General features: G+C 42.5%; 1 protein-coding gene and 1 long non-coding RNA gene across 3 annotated transcripts in view; one reads left to right on the top strand and one right to left on the bottom strand.

Moving 5' to 3' along the window:
• Positions 1–14,091, bottom strand: part of LOC117875576 — a 30,079-nt gene extending 15,988 nt beyond the window's left edge. Inside the window, exons 1-2 of the long non-coding RNA XR_004645283.1 lie at positions 13,679–14,091; positions 13,053–13,163 (exon numbers count right to left, since the gene is read on the bottom strand). This is a non-coding gene — a long non-coding RNA (uncharacterized LOC117875576). The remainder of the gene's footprint in view (positions 1–13,052; positions 13,164–13,678) is intronic.
• Positions 14,092–14,380: 289 nt separating this feature from the next.
• Positions 14,381–17,775, top strand: part of PSME4 (proteasome activator subunit 4) — a 214,173-nt gene continuing 210,778 nt past the window's right edge. For both annotated transcript variants that reach the window (XM_034764386.1, XM_034764385.1), the window contains exon 1: positions 14,381–14,659. In XM_034764386.1, the coding sequence (XP_034620277.1) occupies positions 14,451–14,659 (209 nt within the window). In that variant the 5' untranslated portion in view covers positions 14,381–14,450. The remainder of the gene's footprint in view (positions 14,660–17,775) is intronic.

Below are 17,775 nucleotides of genomic sequence, written 5' to 3'. Positions count from 1 at the left end.
GGCCTTCCGAGGGAAACGGTGGGGGCGACGGACCTGTCTGGTTTTAAGATTAAGTTAGATAAATTTATGGAGGGAATGGTTTAATGGTAAAACATAGTAGTCAAGGAAAACCAAGAAATGGTAGGTAAATTGTATAATGGCCGACAGGGGTCAGGCTGGAGACTCTTGCCTATATGCTCGGGGTCTTACTGATCGCCATATTTGGGGTCGGGAAGGAATTTTCCTCCAGGGCAGATTGGCTGAGCCTCTGGAGGTTTTTCGCCTTCCTCCGCAGCATGGGGCAGGGATCTCTAGCAGGAGGGTTTCTGCCAATTGAAGTCACCTAAAACAGGATTGGGGACTTCAACAGCAGAGTCCAGGGAAGGGGTAGGGACGGTTTTATGGCCTGCAGCATGCAGGGGGTCAGACCAGATGATCATAATGGTCCCTTCTGACCTTAAAGTCTATGAGTCTATGAGTCTATGGGAGATTCCCAAACCTGAGCCGGCTTTTGTAGGTGACAAATCTGAGGAATTGTCACAGATTAAAGTGTCACTAGAGGAGGTTTTGGAATTAATTGATAAACTTCACAGTAACAAGTCACCTGGACCAGATGGCATTCACCCAAGAGTTCTGAAAGAACTCAAATGTGAAATTGTGGAACTACTAAGTATGGTTTCTAACCTGTCCTTTAAATCGGCTTCTGTACCCAATGACTGGAAGATAGCTAATGTAACACCAATATTTAAAAAGGGCTCTAGAGGTGATCCCGGCAATTACAGACTGGTAAGTCTAACATCAGTACCGGGCAAATTAGTTGAAACAATCAAAGAATAAAATTGTCAGACACATAGAAGAACATAAATTGATGGGCAAAAGTCAACACGGTTTCTGTAAAGGGAAATCATGTCTTACTAATCTATTAGAGTTCTTTGAAGGGGTCAACAAACATGTGGACAAGGGGGATCCAGTGGGCATAGTTACTTAGATTTCCAGAAAGCCTTTGACAAGGTCCCTCATCAAAGGCTCTTACGTAAATTAAGTTGTCATGAGATAAGAGGGAAAATCCTTTCATGGATTGAGAACTGGTTAAACGACAGGGAACAAAAGGTAGGAATAAATGGTAAATTTTCAGAATGGAGAGGGGGTAACTAGTGGTGTTCCCCAAGAGTCAGTCCTAGGACCAATCCTATTCAACTTATTCATAAATGATCTGGAGAAAGGGGTAAACAGTAAGATGGCAAAGTTTGCAGATGATACTAAACTGCTCAAAAAGCAGACTGTGAAGAACTTCAAAAAGATCTCACAAAACTAAGTGATTGGGCAACAACATGGCAAATGAAATTTTATGTGGATAAAAGTAAAGTAATGCACATTGGGAAAAATAACCCCAACTATACATACACTATGATGGGGGCTAATTTAGCTACAACTAATCAGGAAAAAGATCTTGGCGTCATCGTGGATAGTTCTCTGAAGACGTCCACGCAGTGTGCAGTGGCAGTCAAAAAAGCAAACAGGATGTTAGGAATCATTAAAAAGGGGATAGAGAATGAGACAGAAAATATCTTATTGCCCTTATATAAATCCATGGTACGCCCACATCTCGAATACTGCGTACAGATGTGGTCTCTTCATCTGAAAAAAGATATACTGGCATTAGTAAAGGTTCAGAGAAGGGCAACTAAAAATGATTAGGGGTTTGGAACGGGTCCCATATGAGGGGAGATTAAAGAGGCTAGGACTTTTCAGCTTGGAAAAGAGGAGACTAAGGGGGGATATAATAGAAGTATATAAAATCATGAGTGGTGTGGAGAAAGAAAGTGAATAAGGAAAAGTTATTTACTTGTTCCCATAATATATGAACGAGGGGCCACCACATGAAATGAATGGGCAGCAGGTTTAAAACAAATAAAAGGAAGTTCTTCTTCACACAGTGCACAGTCAACTTGTGGAACTCCTTGCCTGAGGTGGTTGTGAAGGCTAGGACTATAACAGAGTTTAAAAGAGAACTGGATAAATTCATGGAGGTTAAGTCCATTACTGGCTATTAGCCAGGATGGGTAAGGAATGGTGTCCCTAGCCTCTGTTTGTCAGAGGGTGGTGATGGATGGCAGGAGAGAGATCACTTGATCATTACCTGTTAGGTTCACTCCCTCTGGGGCACCTGGCATTGGCCACTGTCGGGAGACAGGATACTGGGCTGGAGGGACCTTTGTTCTGACCCACTTCGGCTATTCTTATGCTCTCAGAGCTATCAACTAATATAAATTCTTAAAAGTGGGATTCTTTTACCCCTCCTCTCTTAGCAAAGAGAAAAACCACTAGTTTAAGCCCACGTGAAGAATTCTGGAAATATTCTTATTGAAACTGATAAACCCTCTAAAGTCTTCATTCTTCAAAGGTTAAGGGGAACATTTTTGGTCAAGGAATGTTTTCTTGACACTTCTAATTCATGTTTCCACTTAAATGTGAAAGCTTTTTGTTGTCCCTCAAATGCTTACAAGAGTATAGCTTCTTTTGAGATGGATATTTACAAATATTCTGTATCTAAATGAAAGCATTCATATAAGAATTGCCTCATTGTTATATGAATAGTAAGATGTTTGATGTCCAACTATAGCAAGATCATTTGATTCTAAACTGGTTACTAATGTAAGAAGACATTTGAGTGTAAAAATATTGAAGTTCATTAGTTATCTGACAGTGCCTAAGCAACACCTCAAACTCAGCAAGACAAGAACTTTCCAAAGATTACTAAAAAGAAAAAAGATGATAGCTTCTTTAAGTGTAAAGACTTTCAAAATCTTTGAGTTTAAAAAGACTATTTTGAGAGCTGAAAGACCTTTATAGAAAACATTAGTGTTTGGACTCATTTGAAACAGAATTTCAGCTCCTATTGAACCCTGATGGAACTAAAGGGATATTGCAGAAAATGGACTGAATAAAAGAGTTAAACTCTATCTTTCAAGATGTTCTGAGAGTTTCCCACCACAAGGACAGTAGTAATTACAACCTTGCTGCATGTGCATTAAGCAGATTCCCTATTCGTGAACTGAAGGTGCTACCAAGGCCAGCCCACAACAGGGTTGAGCCAATTAAAAATAACAGCAGCCGATATTCAAAGTCAGCCAACCCCCTCAAAGAGACAGGTTTTCAACCTTCAGTGAGACTATGAAATGAGCATAAACTCCTCTACACTTGAATGGTTACTTTCTTTTTATACTTTTAGTCCTACATTCTTAGGGTAGGTCTATACTCACCTCCAGGTCTGTCAGTAAGCAATCGATCTTCTGGGATCGATTTATCGCGTCTTGTCTAGACGCGATAAATCAATCCCGGATCGATCCCGGAAGTGCTCGCCGTTGATGCCGGTACTCCTGCGTCAGCTCTTGTAGGTAAGGGCTGTAACGGCTCCTGGGATGGAGCCCCTGACAAGTGTCCTTCCTCCTCGGCAGTCAGCCCTGACTGAGCAGTTCTGCAGGCTTTTATACCCGAGTTCCAGGTGGAGTATGCCCAGCAGAACCTCAAGGATGGGGCTTCCTCTGCTAGGAGGGAAGGATTAACCCCCACCGTACCAATGAGGGGCTGATACGCCCTGTCACAGCGATTAATTGCAGTTTCAATTGCACTGTTAAACAATAGAATATCAAATGAAATTTATTAAATATTTTGGATGTTTTCTACATTTTCAAATATATTGATTTTAATTACAACACCGAATACAAAGTGTACAGTGGTCACTTTATATTATTTTTATTACAAATATTTGCACTGTAAAAATGATAAAAAAACTCTGAAAAAAGAAATAGTATTTTTCAATTCACCTCATACCAGTACTGTGGTGCAATCTCTTTATCATGAAAGTGCAACTTACAAATGCAGATTTCTTTTTGTTACATAACTGCATTCAAAAACAAAACAATGTAAAACTTTAGAGCCAACAAGTCCACTCAGTCCTACTTCTTGTTCAGCCAATCTCTAAGAAAAACAAGTTTGTTTACATTTACAGAAGGTATGCTGCCTGCTTCTTATTTACAAGATCACCTGAAAATGAGAACAGGTGTTCGCATGGCACTTTTGTAGCCAGCATTGCAAGGTATTTACATGCCAGATATGCTAAAAATTTGTATGCCCCTTCATGCTTTGGCCACCATTCCAGAGGACATGCTTCCATGCTGATGACACTCGTTTAAAAAAAAAATGTGTTAAATAATTTGTGACTGAACTCCTTGGAGGAGAATTGTATGTCTCTTTCTCTGTTTTACCCGCATTCTGACATACATTTCATATTATTGCAATCTCGGATGATGACACAGCACATGTTGTTCATTTTAAGAACACTTTCACTGCAGATTTGACAAAATGCAAAGAAGGTACCAATGTGAGATTTCTAAAGATAGCTACAGTACCTGACCCAAGGTTTAAGAATCTGAAGTGCCTTCCAAAAATCTGAGAGGGATGAGGTGTGGAACATGCTTTCAGAAGTCTTAAAAGAGCAATACTCCGATGCAGAAACTACAGAACCCGAACCACCAAAAAAGAAAATCAACCTTCTGCTAGTGGCATATGACTCTGGTTTGGATTGTTATTGAGCAGAACTCATCATCAGCATGGACGCATGTCCTCAGGAGTGGTGGTTGAAACAGGAAGGGACATATGAATCTTTACTGCATCTGGCATGTAAGTATCTTGTGATGCCAGATATAACAGTGCCATGTGAACACTAGTTCTCATTTTCAGGTGACATTGTAAACAAGAAGTGGGCAGCATTATCTCCTGCAATGTAAACAAATTTGATTGTCTTAGAGAATGGCTGAACAAGAAGTAGGACTGAGTGGACTTGAAGGCTCTAAACATTTTACATTGTTTTGTTTTTAAATGCAGTTATTTTTTGTATATAATTCTATATATTATGACAAAGTTCCTCCTCTATCTTGGTGGGTCCTGCACTTATTGGCAGATTTTCTTGCCTCAGAGATTCCCCATGTGGGTTGGAGAACAGCCCAGAGACCTTCCCCTCTGGGAGAACCCACAGTCCAGGTCAATTGGGAGGTTTGGGGGGAACCCAGGCCCACCCTCTACTCCAGCTTCCAGCCCATAGCCCTGTGGACTGCAGCTGTCTATAGTGCCTCCTGTAACAGCTGCATGACAGCTACAACTCCCTGGGCTACTTCCCCATGGCCTCCTCCAAACACCTTCCTTATTCTCACCACAGGACCTTCCTCCTGGTGTCTGATAATGCTTGTGCTCCTCAGTCCTCCAGCAGCATACCCTCTCACTCTCAACTCCTTACACCTCTTACTCCCAACTCCTCACAGTCACACCACAAACTGAAGTGAGCTCCTTTTTAAAACCCAGGTGCCCTGATTAGCCTGCCTTAATTGATTCTAGAAGTTTCTTCTTAATTGGCTCCAGGTGTCCTAATTAGCCTGCCTGTCTTAACTGGTTCTAGCAGGTTCCTGATTACTTTAGTGCAGCCCCTTCTCTGGTCACTCAGGGAACAGAAAACTACTCATCCAGTGACCAGTATATTTGCCCTCTACCAGACTCCTGTACCCCACTGGTCTGGGTCTATCACAATATGTAGATATTTAATGAAAAAGAGATTGCACTACAGTCCTTGTATTAGGTGAATTGAAAAATATTATTTCTTTTATTTTTTACAGTATAAATATTTGTAATAAAAAATAAATATAAAGTGAGCACTGTACACTTTGTATTCTGTGTTGTAAGTGAAATCAATATTTGAAAATGTAGAAAACATCCAAAAATATTTAAATACATGGTATTCTATTATTATTTAACAGTGCGATTAATCGCGATTACTGTTTTTAATCACTTGACAGCCCTAATATCAAGGATTTCACAATTTGTCCTTTAATAGTTTCAAGTTAGCTGCTGTCTGTAAATAATCCTCCTGGAAGGTAGTTGGAGCTTTTTTACTGAAGTGCTAAAGGAGTCCTATTGTAGGTAATTGGAAGATGAGCAAATACACGAACCAGGGAAGTGAGAACTGCCTGTAAAGGTCTGGCAAATACATACATTGCTTGTGGGGGGTGGATAGAGAGAGAGAGAGACATAGAAGAGTTGTAGTTAGCCATGCAATTAAGGTTGAACAGGTCCACAACCAGTTCTACTTTATTGGCAAAAAAGTGCAGTTGCATGAAACAGCAAAATATTTAATTATCATTTTTATGTGAGTGACAGCAGGCTGAGTAGTGACTATATTTCCTGGATTTCTTAGCACAGCAGAATCCCTAGAATTGGCCTTGGCAAGGTCCTTTCCATCACATGCTTTCCTGCAGCTGCTTTCTGTCTGGTAAGTGGATGGGACATAAAGGCAACCAACCTCTCAGTGCTGAAAAGCTAAAAAATGTGACACCTCTTTCCCTAAACTTGGAGGGCTTATTTTATATCAGAGAAACATATGTGATTTTTGAAATCAGCCCCTATAATTCGGTAGTGGCAGCAGTTATTTGGCAAAAATTCAGCTGCAAAACTCACCTAGTGGGGCTCAGTTCCCATATTTTGTCTCTCCAGGCACAAAAATTTCCCAGTGATGTCTCTGGGAGGTTCATGAATGGAGAGAGTGAGCGAGCACAGTGTCAGAATCCAGTTCTGATCTATCTTCTGAAAGAATTTCACTTTTTAAATCACAGCTAATAGTCAGGAAGTCTATTTAAAAAAAACCCAGAATTTGGAGAGAGAAATTAAATCCTGATGTAACAATTGATTTCAGTGGAGTTACACCAATGACTCTGGTCTTGTTTTCTAGGTGTAGTGGATGTAGATCTGTACTTGATATGTCAGTGTAATTTCTCCACTCCCCTGTTAACTCCAGTTAGCTGGGAAGGGATTGAAATTGAGGAGAATCTTGTGATCTATTTTATTTAATCACAGAGTTCTTGTCAAATTTAATCTTCAGCAAATTCAGATAAACAGAACCAGCAAGAGTGTGAAGCTGAAGATGGCAGTGTGACATGCATGCTTTCAGCCTTGTTTACAAAGGAAAGTTCTACCAGTTATATAGGAATAACCCCATCAGTGGAAATTCTTATTCCAGAATGAGTGGCTTTTTTTGGTTTAGTTCGAATCCCTTCCCAAATGATATAAGCTAAATTGAAGAAAGGTGCATCTAATGGAATGAGTGTCCACACAGGGATATACTGGTATACTGCTTAAATTTACACCTTGTTATAAATGATTATTGGAGCTCTTGATTTGTGATATATTTGTTTTTTTATTGGTGGAGGGGAAAGGAATGGTGGAAACTCTGGGGACCAACTATTTTGAGAGCATCAAAAAGCAAAATACTCTCTTGTGCCTTTTTTTTTTTTTTGGAGAGGGGCTTCTGAGGTACAGTAGTCAGATTACCAGTCAGAGGAGGAGGCCTGGTGGTTCATATACAATAAGCCCACATATTTTAGGGTGCTTATCCAAATTGCCAAATATTTGGTAGTTTACCTATCACCAATTTTTACATTTACCTTATTCTAGAAAGGGAGATTGGACACTGGACAAAAATTCTCTGTGGGGAAAGCTGGTTGCTTCAGATTGAGATCATAGTCATGTTTTAGGCTCAGGGACAAGTTTCCTAAATGCAGGGTGTTGACAATGCTACTGTTAGTTGATCTAAGGCAGCAAGTCATTCAACAAAGGAATGTGTGAATAGTGGGTGATGTGATATAAGCCAATGGTAAAATTTGAAATTTCTCATGAATGAAGGGACTGCATTTCCTTCACAGCTAAAACACTTAACTTGGATTCATAATTTGTTCTCAAGATTTAAAGCCAAAGATGACAGGTGGCACCGTATTTAAAGTGCTCTCAATTGATATTCCTCCCACTTAATAAGAGCTGTTGATGCAAGCAGTGCAGATGGATCCTCAGCTCGGAATACTAGCCATCATATGACTCAGGAACCAAATGTGCTTTTACGTGCCAACTGCAGCCAGACATATTACAAACCTGAAGCATGGATTTATTTTTGACTCTGTAAAACATTTCTACAGAATGTATCGGTTTGCTTTTTTAAACAGTTTAATGTCAGCACACTAGGGAAAAAAGGTTAATATTATTTCCTTTTTGGAAAGGAGGGAAAAACCAAACAATTCTAACAGTTAATTAATCAATGTATTTAAAATGGATAGACTGTGCAAAACACAGTGTGCGCTCATATGGAAATGGAATTAGAATTATTGTTGTCTAAAACTGCTGTTTTACCTATTTCAAGTTTTCTGAATAATATTGATCACATTTGTTAGTGCCAAGAAGGCAAATTAATTTGTACCAGAATTTCTATGTTTTGGTGCTAGCAATGTTTTGTATGTTGATGTACAATAGATAAAATAATGTTTAATTCTAGTTTCAAAGACAGCTATTTAGAGTGATATTGTTGATTTGAAGTAACAGCATACAATTTTAAAATTAACTTGAAAATACCTGCCAATAGCAAAAATGTAATCAAAATTATAGTTCAAATCCAAACATTGAGAGTAAATCATGTCTAGTTTTCAAATGTCATAAACACTATCTTGCGCTGAAAACTGCTTCTTGCATAAACCAGTCACAATCTACCTATATTCCTGATTGTCATATTATGTAATTTAATTGGTGTGGCACCAAGTCCCTCAGTGCCAACTGGTAGAACGCCCACTATACTGTAACTCATATCAGGCCTAACACGCTCAACACACTTGTCAGAATATTTAGACAATGTTTTGTAAGGTGGTATAAAAACTGGTGACACACTGACCATGAATATCATTGTGTGATGTATGTTGAAAGAGTTATGTATGTATGCTGGAAATACGTTTTGACGGCAGTGAATAAACCAAGCTTGCCATAGACAAAGGAATGTGGAATTACCTGGCTGCCTGGCTTGATCAAAGGCAGAGGACAATGAAAGTACATTTACATATAAGGTAAAAAAAGAAATCCAACAAATGAGTGGTGGAGGAAACATCTTGGTGAGCACAGTGATGGGGGGGGCACTGAAGTCTGAACCCCCAGGGGATCTTTCTGACTCTTGAAGCAAAGACAGTGAACTTTGGGAAATATAAGGGGAGCAAAAAGACATTTTAGTTACTCATCACTTCGGGAACAAAAGGGACAGCACCTCTAATTCTGTGAACATTGGATCCTCTTGCTAGAAGGGCTAGAGATGTTGGTAACTTTATATAAGTGAGAAAGCTGTTTAGGCAAAGATACTAGCTTGCTAAAGTTAAGTCTTGGACACTAGAAAGCATGTTTTACTTTGTTTTGTTTGTAACCATATCTGCCTCTTTTACTCTTGCTTAGTATCACTTACATCTATGTTCTTTATTAATAAACATTCTTAGTTTTATGTAAACCATCTCAGTGCTGCTATACTGAAGTCAAGAGTTCATCCTCAGCTAACTTAACAGGCTGGTGTGTGCATTGCCTCTTTGGAGGCAGCAAACTTAATTTCTGTGAGTGTCCAGTGAGAGGGACTGGACACTGCAGAGATATATCTCTGGGGAATTCAGGAACTAGGGTTCACTGTATGTTACCTGCAAGGTAAGCTGAAGATGGGCAAAATCTCAAGTTTGCTGATGAGGTGGACAGACTGGTGTGGCAAAAAGCTGACACAGTTTAAGCCCCAGCAAAACTCACTCTTGCTGAAGCAGACAGGCATCAGTGGCTTGCGGTTTTGGGTTTCCTACGGAGAGTATCAAAATTGGATAGTGAGACATAAAGGAACCATTTTAATTTTTAAACTTCACAGAGTTCTTAAAATACCTAATTACATTTTAACTAGATTCATACTTAAACATTAGAATGCAGCTTTTAACTTCAGTTTCAGTATAGAACACCATTTGTCTTTGTCTAAACTTGCAGCGATACTGTGTTAGCACCATGGTATTCAGCTGCATCCTTTGATGTCTTCCTTTTTCAGCAGTGTGTTATTTTTCTAGAATAGACAAGGCTTACCACTTGTTTTGTAGTAATGTGTATATTGAGTTGGCTGATGTCTATAGGTAATACTGGCCTTTACTGAATAGAATCAAGATCTTGTGTGAGAGAAAGGAATGTGTTAATATGGTGAACACCAACCCATTTTCTACCAAAAATTACTACAAATTACAAGCCAGAGAAACAAAGAATGGTAGATGGAATATTAATTTTCTCTTAATACCAGTTCAGAGATGTGACTCCCCACCACACACATTATTTTAGTCACAGGAGGTTTTTACTAAGTAGACATACCATGACTAAAGAGAAGCAAATTTTAATAATTAAGTATTTTTAATAGTGAAAAGAAATAAATCACTTGGTTTGTTTAGTATCACTCTCTTCTGCTCTTTCTGGTAGAAACCACACCTTTAAGCACAGGACTGCCTCATGTGGGGATACTTCTGATCCCACTCTCCCCCCACCCCCAAGCCCCAGAGGCACTAGAGCTCTTCAAATAAATGGTTGAAAATTTATTTTAAAAGTGGCAAAAATATTTTTTATCCTCACCTCATTCCCTGAAGTGGACAAGACATTTTTACTGAAGCTTTTTAAAAGAAATTCTCTTAAGGCAGAAAATAAGCATGGAAAATTTCAGCCCAAATGGTTAAAGTTGGAAAAGTTATAAGCAACTGAAAAGATGGTCTTATAACAGAAAGTGTTAGGTAGTCTTAACTGTAGCCATTGTTATCAGTTCCACCTATAATTTAAGCACCTAATAAAGTGGTCTGATTTTCAGAGGTGATGAGCACCCTGAACTTCCATAAATATGGATTTAGATGCCTACTTTTAGGCACTCATGTCTGAAAGTGTTGACCTATATACTTATGATTATAGCAACAGGCATGCTTTGAAAAGTGTGACAGTACTGATAGGTCTGTAGTTCTCTCTAAAAGAAACTAACAGTGCCTGCATTGATTTTTTTGACCTTGCCAAACCAGTAGAGTTTTCCTCTTTGGTCACAGATACATATGTGAACATGACGCACACCATTTCTTGCTGCACCTATTTGTTTTATTATTGTGGAGTGTTAGTAGATATAAATTTACAATGCTGAAAGAGTCAGGAAGGGATTTGGTGTGATTTTTTTCTTCTGGAAAATTAAACAGCAATCTCTGAGTATCATAGTCTTTGTTTATTTTATGTTTAATTAAGGTTGTCTATTGCATTATTTCCAGTATCAATAGCTATACAATTGTTGCTCATTGTTTCAGCATTCAGACCCATCTATTTTCCTTTATAAGCAGAACTAGTACAAATGTAAAGATCAGAAAATTGAATTTACCTTTAGTAGTAGCTTTAAATCTAATCAGTCTGCAGTTGCTGCCTGGTAATTATGTAATTCTTGAAAGGAATTTCAATTAATTATACCTCTACTCTGATATAACGCTGTCCTTCAGAACCAAAAAATCTTACCGTGTTATAGGTGAAACCGCATTATATCGAACTTGCTTTGATCCGCCTGAGTGCGCAGCCCCGCCCGCCCGGAGCACTGCTTTACCGCGTTATATCCGAATTCGTGTTATATCGGGTCGTGTTATATCAGGGTAGAGGTGTATATTTAGGAGACAACTAGCTGTAACAGCTAACAGTTACTTTTGTCATACACTCAACATAAGCTTCAAACTACACTCATTAAGTCAGTGGCAGAATCAGGCACCTTCTGAACTCCACTTTAATGACTGAAGAAGTTAATAATGAAATGGGACCTCTGTAACGGAATCTTACTTGATCTGACATTAGACCCCTACTGCTGCCTCAATTTCTTCACTCTAGTTAACTCACTGTCTCATTCTCTGCAGGTCTTCTAGCGCTTCAATCTGCCACTCTTGGATAGGCCAATTCTCATGTTTCTTGTAGAGTTAGCTCTCCAACCAAATTAGAAAGTCCACCCCTACTTCAGCGCAGGGGGGAAGGAAGGGACACAGGGAGAAATGGAACCAGAAGTCCCACAAAATAAGACCGACATCCAATGAATTCATACTTGGTGTCCCCTTAGGACATCTGGATCAAACCTCAAGTCCACACAATGCTTTTGTCCTCAGGGGGCTATATAAGTACTTTTCTAGACCCCCCTTGGGCTCAGCAGTCCATTTGCTCTATTGACAACAGAAATGGGACTTTCTCCTCATACCCTAGCTGGAACCCCAAGCCCATGCCCCTAAGCAAGCGTGAATGTCAACTCCTTCAACTGTTCATACTATCCTGTTCAGGCTATGCTACCTCCTCTTGGATCAACCCTTTCTCAAGGCCTCCTAATTCCCTTTGTATTAGGGTTCCTTCAACTACCCTTGTATCAGAGCTGCAAGGACCATCACTCTCTTTCTTACTCTCTCTCAGAACCTTTGAACAAGAGATCTCAGCTGGTCCCACTCCAGGCCTCTCGCTTTGGAAAGACCTTCTCCAGCTCTTTACTATACCAGTGCCTCCTAAAGAAACTATTTTAAAATTAATTTTATTTGATTTTCCTTCTAACTTAGCAGGCTTCCTCTTATAGGAAGCACCCCCATTCCCCATGATGATTGGTCACCTGACCAACCACCAGCCCAAATCCATCACCTGGGAAAAGTAAGGCTGAGCCCAACTACCCTGAAAGGACCATTTTATGCTGTGACAACACCTATCACAGCAGATCAATGTCTAATCCAACCCATTTTGTGTCTCCTAATGCCAGACTTGCTTTTTATTTTTTCTTAATAAAAAACAAAATTATTTCAACCTCTTTTATTTCGGGGGACTTGATCAAAGTCTGTCAGAAAAATCTCCTGTGAGGTTGTATGAACTGTTAGCCAGGATTTTTGAATTGTCAGTGAATAGCCCAAGGACACTATAAGTCAAAGATGCCTAATGGATTTGGATGCCCAATTCCTATTTAAAATTCATACTTTCTGGGAAACACCAATATTTAATTTCCCTTTGAACCCCAACAATTTCACAGAAGTTGGAGGACAAATGTGACTTTGGCCCTCACATCAGGGTAAACTTGCTAAATTGCATTTTGGTAAACCATGAAGCCACAAAAAGTGGATTTTGAACATCAGTTGGCGTTACAGGCACTTGACATTTCTGAAAATCAGTCTTATTTAGGTACTTACATGGATGGTTCCCCCTTTTCCCACAATTCCCTTGAGCACACAGAAGCCTTTTGAAATGTCCCACAAGCCATTGCTTCAGGGAGCTGTGCTGAGAACTTGCAGACCAGATACCTAGAGGGTCATGAAATTGCAATTGTTGATTAAAGTGCTATGTGTAAGCATGGGGTACAAATCCACCCAGAATGGGATAATCAGTGTGGCTGCATAGCACTATTGATTCTTACACTGGTGAAATCCCACCACTACTAGCATAGTCACATTTTAGGTGATTACACCTCTTGAGCATTTAATCTTAGTTAAGACAACTGCACAGCTCTCTCTCTCACTATATATATAGTTACTACAGACTGTGAATGGATCCTGCAGTCCTACAATGTCTGATGCTGATTTCTTCAATAGCAAGATTGTCCTCAAATTAGCATATTTCATGTTTAGTTGTCTCTTTATATTGGTTGGAATTAAAATCTCTTAAAAAGATACTTTGTGTGATAATTCAGTCAAAATGCCATCCCCTTCTTCCCTTCAGCTCTGGCACAAAATGTCAGTACAGCTTGTAATTAGAAAAATTATCTTTAGCCGCACTTGCCACAAAGATGAGGGTAACAGTTTTACACTGTCATTAATACCATATTTGCGTGGATGCCACAGACGCAGGAATGAGTATTCCTCTCCCACACTCTGTGTCAAGGGCTGTCAGGGTGGGATAATTTGCATGAAGATTTCTTTTTAAGTGAAATTTTAAATGGCCTCATTCAAATGCCCAGCAAAATCCTTCCTAACAAGCCAGAGCGACTTGAATGAATCCAAACCGGACAGAGCTGTAGGGCAGGTCAGCACTGCTAGGCAGCCAGTGACTCAGCCCCTTCTCTCTTGTGCCTCTCCAGCACAATCCCCACCACACTTGTCTCAGCCTCTACTCCTGGCACCCCCTCAGATACCCAACTCTGCCTCTCCCTCCAGAGCTCCTTTCAGCTCTGCCTCTTCCTAACCTCCTTCCTTAAATCCTCACCTTGACTGCTCCCTATCACACTCCCCGACCCCAGAGTGCCGCCCCTGACTTCCCTCGGCTCCCAGTGCCTGCCCCACTCTCCCCTGCCCCTCTCAGGCCCCAGAGTGCCTGCCCCAAAGCTCCTAAAGTGCCTCTCCCGCTCCTCCCTCCCCGAGTATCTTCCCCACTCAGCCCCCTGCCGCGGCTCCTGGCTATCTCAGCCCCCCGTCTCCCCCCCCCCTTCCGCTCCCCCCGCCCCCGCGCAGGAAGTGACCTGGCCCGAGCGGGAGGCGGCCGTTCGCTCGGTTGGTTGCTTCGTCACCAGGAGCCGCTGTGTGACTCGTTAGGACGGAGCCGGGCGCAGAGGGCGGCGGCAGCAGCAGCAGCGGGGGACGGCGCCGGCGGCAGCCATGGCCGGGAGCGGGAGCGGGCCGCTCGGGGAGGCGCCGGGCTTCGTGCCGCAGAAGGAGATCGCCTACAACAAGCTGCTGCCGTATGGGGACCGGCTGGAGGCCGAGGCGAGCCGCCTGCTGGCCCAGATCAAAGGCAACCTGGGCCGGGCCGTGCAGCTGCAGGAGCTGTGGCCTGGGGGGCTCTTCTGGACCAGGAAACTCTCCACGTGAGTCCGCCGGCAGGGCCGAGGCAGCGCCTCCCTGCGGGGCGCCGAGGGAAGCCGGACCGGGGTAGCTGGGATTGGAAGAGCGGTCGCCCCGCTCGGCCCGAGGGCTGCGGGGTCGGTGTGGTTGTGTGTGTACACGCCAGCCGTCGGTGCCCCCGGGGTATGGGTGTGTGCGAGTGTGTACATGCATCCGTCGTCAGTGCCCCAGGGGTATGGGGGTGTGTGTGCTGCCGTCGGTGTCCCTGGGGTATGGGTGTGTATACATACATACACACACCTGCCGTCGGTGCCCCCGGGTATAGGTGTGTGTGTGTGTACTCACACCTGCCGTCGGTGCCCCCCGGGGCATGGGGGTGTGTGCGTGTGTGTGTGTATGCACCCCCGCCATCAGTGCCCCCGGTGTGTGTGTGTGTACATGTACCCCTGCCATCGGTGCCTGGTACCCTAGTGCCTGCATGTACACCCGCCATCGGTACCCCTGGTGAGAGCATGTACACCTGCCATTGGTACCCTGGTCCATGCATGCCTGCATGTACATACACCATTGGTACTCTTGGTGTGTCAGTTTGCATGTACATGTGCCATCGCTAGCCCCGGTGTGTGTGTTTGTACGTACATGTGCCATCGGTCGTCCCCCCCACCCCCGGCATGCGCATGTGTGTGTATACGTGCCATTGGTGTGTCGTCCCCCCTTCCCTGGTGCACGAATATCTGTTCACATGCCATCAATGCCCTGGGGTGTGTGTTTGGGTTTTTACACATGCCATCGTTGCCCCTGAGGTGTGAGTGTACATGCACCATTGGCACCCACAGGGTGTGTGTGTGTACACACCCACCTTTGGTATCCTCCCACCCCAAGGGGTGTACACACCTATCCTTGGTATCTCTGCCCTCCCCGAGGGTGTGTGTGGGTGTGTATGTACGTCTGTTCCTGGTATCTCTCTTGCCTTTGGTCATGTGCATGTACACACCCTCCCTTGGTACCTTCCCTGGGGATTATGTGCACCCACCCTTCTTAACCCTTCCTGCAGTGGTATACTGGTCCTCCATACTCCTCCCCGTGGGTGTGTACCCACTCTCAGTAACATCCCCCAGCGGGTGGGGGTGTACCTGCCCTCAATACTCCTCCCCTCGGGTGTGTGTACTTTATTGTCTATTTACACACACACACACACACACTGGTGGTGTGCACCCGCCTTTTATTACTCCCACCCCAATGTGTGTGCACCTGGCTATCCTCTAACCCTGCGCCTCCATGTGTGTATGTATGCGCATATGTGGGTGCCAGGTTTCTCTCTATAACCTGCCCCCTAGTGTGTGTTTGCCCCGCTGTCCTCTGTACCTGCTGCCCGTATGTGTGTACCCAACTGGTGTGGGTGCCTTTTACCCTCTATCTCTTTATTTCCCCAGAGCTTTTGCTCAACATTAATGTGGGGGGAAGTCCCCGTGGGCCAAGCAGTCTGCAGACTGTGAAGGGAGGTCAGTGGAAGCAGCTCAGGCTGTGAGCGGAGATCATCTTCTTTAGCATGTGACAGTGCAGAGGCCCCCAACCTCTGCACAATGAGTCTGTCCTGTGTCCATTAAATTCCAGCCCTCATCCCCCTCTGCCCCCACGAGCCAGCGGGACCTTTGTCTAGGGCTATTTATAAAGGTGACACCAGCAGGAGCTGGGACTGGAGCCAGGTTTTAGATTGTTGCAGGTTAAATCCTATCTTTAAAGTAGCGGGGACTGATGCTGGTGCCTCTGGGAGCTGCTGCTCTTGTTTGGGGGAAGCTGGGGAGCTTCTGCTACTGCCTCCCCAAGTGGTGCAATTTCCACTGTAGGCTCATATTGCAATAGGGACTAGACTCCCATTTCAAGGCTGCTTAGCCTGTTAGTCTCTGTGGAAGAAGGATTTTATGGGCTTTAATGAAGGTAGTTACTCACTAAGCCTTCAGTTATTTAGCCAGAAACTGTGCATGACTGCTCCATCTCTCCTGGGAATAAGTTTGTACTAGTCATTGCTGCCAAAAGTAGCACACAGGTTTTTGTTCAGTGGTTTCTTCTTGCACATCTGTGTATACTTTGTGTGGAGAGTAGACTGTGATAGGGCAGTAGTTCTACTTTCCAAAGAGAGGTTATGTTTCAGGGAAACTGAATTAGACTCGGGAATACGTAACAGACCCAGTTAGTAACTTGTTGAGCTTAACCTCAATCTCTTCTCTGGCACAAAATACTCTTTGCCTCTGCAAATGTATCTAATGTTGTGTCACCATGAATGATACAAAACAGTCAAAGTGTACTTTGGAATAAGAAGTAAGGGCAAAGAGGGATGTTTCATTGGCATTTGTTTACTGGGAAACTATTAATTTTATATATTTAAGTGCCTGATGTGAAAATCTGCTTCCTCCCTCACCTTTTCCTTGTTAAAGAAATTGATTCAATTTGTAACCATTTCGCAGTATTGAGAGGGGAAACAAGTTTGAAGAGATTTTATCCTTTGGACCCACAGTTAATGAGTTTCAAAAGGTGCCTCAGGCTAGGATTTTCAGCGTTCCCAAAAGTTAGGGACCCAAATCCACTCGAAATTCAAGAGGGTTTAAGTGTCTAATTCCCTTAGTCTCTTGAAAATGTCAGCCTTAGGTGCTTTTGGAAAAAATCCCATATTAATTTATCCTGGGTGTATGATGACAAAAAGCTATTGTTACCAAGTAATGGATGTTTGGATTACATAAAATGAGTTTATGGGTTCAGTCCAGTTATGCTACTGGATACACACACATCAAAACCGGGGCCATTTTTTGTTATTCACAGTCCAAGGTCTGAATGGGCATGGAAATGAAACATATACCTTTCCACCCAGAGGTGGCAGAGCTTTCTGGGTCAGCTTGCCCTTCTGTTAGCCATATTGTAGCTATACTGTTGAAATACACTGGTTTGAAAGCACTGGAAACTGAATCTCATGAACATCAAAAGTACTGAAGTGCTGCCTTTCCAAAAGGGCATAATTTCAAAATTGAAATTTAACAGTCCCTTCTCCGCAGCAAACACATTTGTAGGTGCAGTATTTAAGTATTATAAAACAGTCCATTAACAAAAATTGCATCAGTGCTCCCGCTGGTTCTTTACTGGTGGG

Source organism: Trachemys scripta, chromosome 3 (genome assembly GCF_013100865.1).
Source record: "Trachemys scripta elegans isolate TJP31775 chromosome 3, CAS_Tse_1.0, whole genome shotgun sequence".
Taxonomy (NCBI): domain Eukaryota; kingdom Metazoa; phylum Chordata; order Testudines; family Emydidae; genus Trachemys; species Trachemys scripta.
The sequence above is the reverse complement of the archived record's forward strand: the minus strand, read 5'-3'. Positions and strand labels throughout refer to the sequence as shown.